At 36.1% G+C, this 7,539-nt stretch overlaps 1 protein-coding gene across 1 annotated transcript in view; it reads right to left on the reverse strand.

Moving 5' to 3' along the window:
- LOC107703883 (phosphoinositide 3-kinase regulatory subunit 6-like) overlaps positions 1-2,055 on the reverse strand; it is a 14,713-nt gene extending 12,658 nt beyond the window's left edge. Inside the window, exons 1-5 of the mRNA XM_016506680.1 lie at positions 1,971-2,055; positions 1,084-1,175; positions 901-969; positions 545-677; positions 93-162 (exon numbers count right to left, since the gene is read on the reverse strand). Coding sequence (XP_016362166.1) covers positions 93-162; positions 545-677; positions 901-969; positions 1,084-1,175; positions 1,971-2,055 — 449 coding nt within the window. The remainder of the gene's footprint in view (positions 1-92; positions 163-544; positions 678-900; positions 970-1,083; positions 1,176-1,970) is intronic.
- Between the last annotated feature and the right edge of the window lie 5,484 nt (positions 2,056-7,539).

Consider the following 7,539-nt stretch of genomic DNA (forward strand, 5'->3'; position numbering starts at 1 on the left):
AATAAGGTATTAAAAAAATCTTACTGTACCCAGAATTTTGAACAGTAGTATGCAAAATGACGAGAATATTAATAACCTGGCATTACACTTACTTCTCATGGAGTGGATAAAGATCACTGTGTAGATTGTGTTCGGTACTGACTCTCCTCTGATACAGTATTCCTGGAATAGATTAAACATAGCACCTGAAGAATGTTGCAGGATGGGACTAATGAATGAAATGTGCATATGAATAAGCTAGAATCGAAAACAGAATATTTGAGTCCTGTCTGTGGTAAATTTTCTGAATGTCATAAATTTGATTTAGATTAACTGTATTCAAACATGCTATCTCCTCGCGTGAATGGTGGTTAGTAAGAAATACTCCTGTAAACAAAATCAGGTTAAATGAGTGCATCTTACTGAAAATGAAGCTGAAAATTACTCCAAAACTCCAGTTTAACATTTAGTTTGATACATGGAAAGCATCCCAGTTTAATTCTGATAAAAAGTGCTAAAAACACCAGAAATACTTTTATTGCTTTAATGTAACTGTATATATTACCTGGTGCATTTTGTTCCATTTTCATCTGCCTTGCATAGCAGAGAGCGATTGCACAGTAGGGTACAGGTAACCTAACTAAACTTTTCAAGCAAAAATACATTCTTCGATATAGATCTTCTGGAATAAATACAGACTGAAATAAAGCAGAAAACCCGATAAGTAACATGCATCACGCATGGCTGAAAAACAAACCAATCATGTTGATTTCCAGTTAAGATACAAGGAACTGTTCCTGCAATAACAAATCTGTCGGGAACTTGCTTACAGATGCATTCCGTATCACTGACTGGAAACAACAACAAAACAAACAAAGCACTCGCAGACGCTGCAGAAAAAAACGAAGCTAGAAATCTGACCTGTAGGACTGTGTAGACAAGTGTGTGAAGTAAAGGAATAATGCGAATCTTGGAATCGATTCTCTCCGCCTGGAATAAATCAAATCAAAGGAAAAACCAGCTAATCATTCACTGTAAAAATCTTTAGATGTTCTGCACACATCTTTGATGTCTATAACGTGAAAGAATAATTGAGGAACAAACCTTTTCAAGCTCTTTTATGAGAACCCTCAGAAGAGGGACACTGACAGATGGATTTTTGTCCATCCTGTTATGCAGAGTCCATCTCAACATGCCTACAAAAAAAAAACTTTTTTTAAACAATATGTAACAATACAACATATAAACTTGAATTGTGTACTTTTTGGTGCTTTTTGGTCTTTTTTTGGAGCTTGGCAGATGTGATTATGATAAACTGTCATATGGAGCTCAACAAGAAAAGTCTTCAAAAATGCTTAGCATACAGGTTTGGAGCGATAGAGCATTTTTGGGTGAACTCCTCCTCTTAAAGGTGGGGTATGTATTTTTTCAAAAATGCTTTAGAAAACTAGTCGAGTCGGGCCGAGTACCAAAACAAACTTGTAGCCAATCAGCAGTAAGGGGCGTGTCTACTCATGATGTGGAGGAGAGAGCGCTCAGTGCACAGGATGGACATTAGCCGAGCCGAGCGACGACAGAAAGATAGAGATGACAGATAAAAAACAAAAGAGGAAAATGTCTGTGGAACAAAAGAAGGCAATAAGGCAACAAGTAGGACCCGTGTAAATATCGGATCAGCTTTCCAGCGCTGGAGAGAACTCAAGGAGCGGAAGGCCTGCGATCGGACGCAGAGGTTGCTTTGTTTCTTCTCGATAGGTGAGTAACACTGTGTAACATTTGTTTTGCTTTGTTTCACAGAACTAATCGTTGCCTTCAACATTGGCTACCAGAAATCACTTACCCCACCTTTAAACAAGGGAATAGCATATTTTGTTTCATATATCCAGATTTCAAACACATGATATCTTCAGGCTATATAACACATTTTAAAGATATCAAATGCATAGATTTGTATTACCTTTTAGTTTAGATTGTCATAGTAAATCAGGTACCTTTATTGCAGGCTGATCCAGCCTGAGGTTCACAATCCAGCTCTCGGAGGATGGAATGGACATTGTGGTAGAGACTAGACTCCATGACTGAGGACCCGCCACCGACTGCAAAACACAGCTCCTTTAATCCTCATGTAACATGAACAATTCAGTTTGAAAACTTCTGTCATTAATTAGCAGATTTAGACTTTTATGAAGAAGTATAAATATATACACTACTGTTTAAAAGTTTTGGGTCAGATGTTTTAAGTCTCTTATGCTCACGAAGGCTTCATTTATATCAGGGGTGGCGAACTCCGGTCCTGGAGAGCCACAGCCCTGCAGAGTACCGCTCCAACCCTAATTAAAACTCACCTGCCTGTAGCTTTCTGGTAACCTTTCAGACCTTGATTAGCTTGTTCAGGTGTGTTTGATTAGGGTTGAAGCAAAACTCTGCAGGGCTGCGGCTCTCCAGGACTGACGTTCGCCACCCCTGATTTATATGATCAAAAATACAATAAAAATAGACTTAATGCAAAATATCATTACAATTTAAAATAAAAATTGTCTATTTGAATATATTTTAAAGTGTTATTTATTCCTGTGATGCAAAGCTGAATTTCAGCATTTATGCATGAACAGTAATGTACTATAGTAATATATGGTACTATAGTTAACTCCCATAGTTTACACTATTAAATAAATATTATGCAATGGTAGGTGAATTAAACTACTAAAATGCAAGAAATCCAGACTATGATATACAACTGAAATAAACTTAAAGCTTTGACCATTTTAATATCAATATCAAACCCTCAGAAAGAATGTTTCCGTGCAATAATAAAACTGATGTAATGTATGAAATGGAACTCAGTAATCTATAACAGACTAGCAAGTGTCAGGAAAGTGTGTTTTTAGTACATGTTTCTTCCATGGTGGGGTTCACAGCTCAGATAATATCCACATGACATGGATGAGTCAGTTAGAAAGGTCCTTCATGTCTGCAAGCACAAAAAAAGTACAGTCAAACCAAAAATTATTCAGACACCAGATATCATTTTTTATATTTTTTTTACTAGTGGGTGCATAGAGCGGATATGTCAGCTGTAGTCATACAGCGGACTACCAGTACATTTGATAAACATTTGGGACCAAAAATTATTCAGACACTTTGACCTGACCATGTTTTGCTTAAGTGTTATCTGACATTATCAAGATGAATTTGTTCTGACACAGTTTAACTCTGAGTTCTTGTCATATTTTATTACCATTTTCTAAACTATAGCCAATAAACTGTGACAATGTGTGAAATGTTGAAGGTGTCTGAATACATTTTGGTTTGACTGTATCACAATGCACAGAAAACTTTAGAATGAACTTGATAACACGATTACTTTGGCATGATATACTTTTTCTGCATTTTATGCCCATTTCCTGCATTGAGATTACAGTGTGTCGATATAGAAAGCACAACACGGATGCAGAAAAGACCCTACAGTTCTTGGCACAGGAAGCAGAATTCAAAGGGGTGAAAACCTCAGGGGTTTTCATGTTTTGAGAGAAATGTTGTTATTTCTCATAAATCACGCGTTAGACATAACTATATATTTTCATGTAACAAATGAATGAGCATAAAACGCATTAACGCATCAGTGATTCTCAATAACAGGCCGCAGATCTGTTCTGATAGGGTCGTGAATGGCAGGGCAAAAAAACGATGTGAAATGCAAATAATAAAATACAATTAATCACACGATCTTGCACAGGATAGCAAAATAAACAAACAACACTTCCCATATCTTTTGTTGCTCATGTCAATGACTGTACGGTACTTTGCTTTTAATGACTAATGCTGATACAATACTTAACCTAATGTTTGTTCTGTGTGTTCAACTAGTAAATCACACTCTCGTTGTTTATGCAGTTCTTTATTTTTATAATTTTGCATAGTGTTGGGCCTATACAGTTTATCGTACTAATAAACTTCATGTGTGATTTTAATTCAGTTTAATTCACTTTTATTTGTATTGCGCTTTTCACGATACATATCATTTCTAAGCAGCTTTACAGAAAATGACTGGTTCTACATTACAATTAAGAGTGATCCATATACACAAGTATCCACAAGTATTGTCCACATGGTAGAAACGTACAGTTCTAAGATTATACAAATTATGCAGCTAGTTAACGTCACATATTCATTTATAAGTATTAATTTATTTTAAGGTTACTTCCCTATACTAAGCATTTTACCATTGCATTGGGTCGCCACTTGATGTCCAACTGAGAACAACTGCACTAAACAACCTTATTTTTCTAATTTCGACACTATGCAAAGACAGAAACAAATACTTCTGCTTTCTTCCAACCAAAAAATAGTAAATTTTAATAAATTATTCTTTGATTATTGTTGTATTATCCACACAAAAATAATATGCAAAACAAAAATGCACAGTAAATTCCTACCTTCTATGCATAAAACCGCTGTTCCAAGGAACTGTGAGACTGTGGTAATCCAGGTCCTTGAGCGAGAGCAGAAGGTATTTGAATAATCTTGACAACAGTCTTGCTCATAAGGAAGTCTCTTTTCCTGTCAGATCATCTGTATGAATGCCTGTACCTGTGCTAAAAGGAAGAAACAGGCACTTTACTGCCTAGACATTCAAATGCTGTCTTTCTCTCTCTTACAAAGACAGACTGAAGACCAGGCTCAGTTGGTTTCCTGCAATACAAATATGTGGCTAAATGAAGCTAAGCGGATATTTTTAGACTGTCGTTTTTTTCACCTTTCACCAGCGTGCAGAGCAGAAAGGCCCACATCGCTCAGAAACTCATGCTTGTCACACACTGCAGTAAATCACCTCATAGTAAGCTGTGGTTTTTAAATGCAAATAAAAGGACATCACACCTTTATGGAGGCCAGAACTTGAGCTCCCCCCAATATTGCATTTGATATGAACTGAAAAGAAAAGAGAACTGCAAGTGAGTGATATAATGATCCAGTGCGTAATCTGACTATATGATAATAGCATACATAACCAATACAGATCATTTACAGGGCCAACGACACAGATGACCCCTGATGAGGAGTTTCAGAAAAAAAATAATGAATGAATCTATGAGTAATGAATAAAGAAATCTTCAGTGTCATTCAGACATTCATCAAAAAAGGATGTGGTCATTCTGGCTTCACTATACTGACCAATTAAGTGCTTACAGAAACAGAATTGAGGACAATGGTGAGTTAAATAATTACCCACATGGTGATTTCAAACATCTGAACCTCCTGTAACAGGTTTCAGTCACGTAATATTTAAAATTTGATCTCTACTAATCAATGACAAGAGATAAAATCTCCCTAAATGCCTCCTATGACCAACTCAAGTGGCTCCATGCTGAAAAAAAAGAGGCTAAAACCAGCCTAAGCAGGTTGGCTGGTCTTAGCTTGTTTCTGGTCTCCCAGCCTGGCCAAGCTGGTTTTAGCTGGTTGGACCGCTGGACTCCCAGCATGGCCAGCTAAAGAAGTGGTCAAAACCCCTTTAAAACAAGCCTGCAAACCAGCTATAACCAGGCTGGACGACCAGCTAAAACTAGTCAACCAGCTTACATGTACATGATGTCTGATTTTAAGTTATTTAAATTTGGTCCAATATTGACCAAGAGCTGTTCAATTTAACATTTTATACACTCAGTCATTTCTGTACTATGAACTCCTTTTTGAAATCATGTTTAATTTATATCATAGCCTACTTCTTTCCTCTGAACGAATACTTCAAAAATGATTGTGAGCAACATTTTTTTTTACTTTAATAAATATATTATTTTTTAACACAAATATTGTGAATGTATAGCCTAAACTATTTTAGTGTAGTGTTTTATATTTAATGTTAAAAATGAATACAACAGCATAGTACGGTGGCCGTGAAGTGCAAAACAAATCACAATTCTGAAAACAAAATCACAAATTACAAACGCAAATGCAAGTCTAAAAAACAAAATAACAATTCAGAAAGCACAACAACAATTCAGAAAACATTATAACAAGTCAGAAAACACAATGACAAATTCGAAAACAAACTAACAAGTCAGAAAACACAATGACAAATCCGAAAACAAATTAACAAGTCAGAATCGCGTCAAAAAGCCAAGGGCACGCACATATCCATCTGCGCCATTGGATCTGATGTTTTACAATCACTTTTAACTAAATGTAAATAGACACCCCGTATTTTTATTCCATAGTAAGGGCAATTCATACAATACATTTAAACTGAGCTACTTTAATACCATCTCCGAACTTTCTACCACGACTCTGCTGTTCTTCGGCTGGTTCTTCCCGAATACGTTGATTGACAGATGTCTCGTCTAGTCAGCGGTGAGTAATCCCAAACCAATGGCGCTGTCTCAAACTATACCTACCTCTTCCGGTTTGTCTGATTTGTCATTGTGTTTTCTGACTTGTTATAATGTTTTCTGAATTGTTGTTGTGTTTTCTGAATTGTTATTTTGTTTTTTAGACTTGCATTTGCGTTTGTAATTTGTTATTTTGTTTTCAGAATTGTGATTTGTTTTGCACTTCACGGCCACCGTAGGCATACATTTTGAATGACTACATTGTCAACTAACGAGATCTTTTAGATCCGTTATGGTGACAACATGTAAAGCACCTTGACCGAGTTAAACAAATTATAGGCCTAAATAAATACATTTGCATCACCATAATTTTACTAACAAATGAGAATAAGTTTGTTGGAGGCAGATTTACTAACTTACTAAAGCACGTTTTGAACGCTCGTAGAACACTTTAAATCAACTTACCTTTGTTTGTCTGATGCAAATCTGCTTCAGTTCATTCACACTTTACAGATGAAAGCGAAGCGCAGCACGCGTGTAGTCCCGCCCACGCGACTACGTCACATCGCGTTACTGGCGCACATCACATTGCAATCAGTAATGACGTCTTTGAAATCGCTTGATCGACTGATAACATTTTGAGAAGTGATGTATTTTCCGAAAAGGAACTCTTTTTAATTAATTAATTAATCAAACAACCAAACAAAAAAAATATTTTATTTTCTTCTCATCTTTAGCAAACCAATAAAACCATATTTGCTTTCTATGATTACAGACTCACCAACCCTCATACCTCAGGCAGATGCACATAAAAGGAACAACTTTTTGTATGTCTGCACACAGGTCTTTTAACGGTTTACTTCCTATTCATTTACCACAACACTGTTTCACTCTGTAGTCAGAGAACTCCTCACATTTGGCTTTTATGTCATGACTGTGTCTAATTCTCATTTCACTCCAAAATGAGAAAATAAGGTGCTTGACTAATGACAATCTACGGTACCATATTTTTACATGCACAAAAAAAAAAAGAAAAGAAAGAGAAAGAGAAAAAGAAAAGAAAAAACCCCGTAGGCATAGGCAGAGTTATGACATTACCACCAAAGAGATAAAAAAGAAGTTTATCTGTGACATCAACCTTTGCTAATGAAAAAGAGGACATGAGAAACTTGACACTTACATGCACAGGCATTTCCTGTTTTTAGTGATTCTAAATTGACCTAAGTTCTGTATTTGT

This window comes from Sinocyclocheilus anshuiensis, unplaced genomic scaffold, assembly GCF_001515605.1.
Source record: "Sinocyclocheilus anshuiensis isolate Anshui unplaced genomic scaffold, SAMN03320099.WGS_v1.1 scaffold1159, whole genome shotgun sequence".
NCBI classification, from domain to species: Eukaryota; Metazoa; Chordata; class Actinopteri; order Cypriniformes; family Cyprinidae; genus Sinocyclocheilus; species Sinocyclocheilus anshuiensis.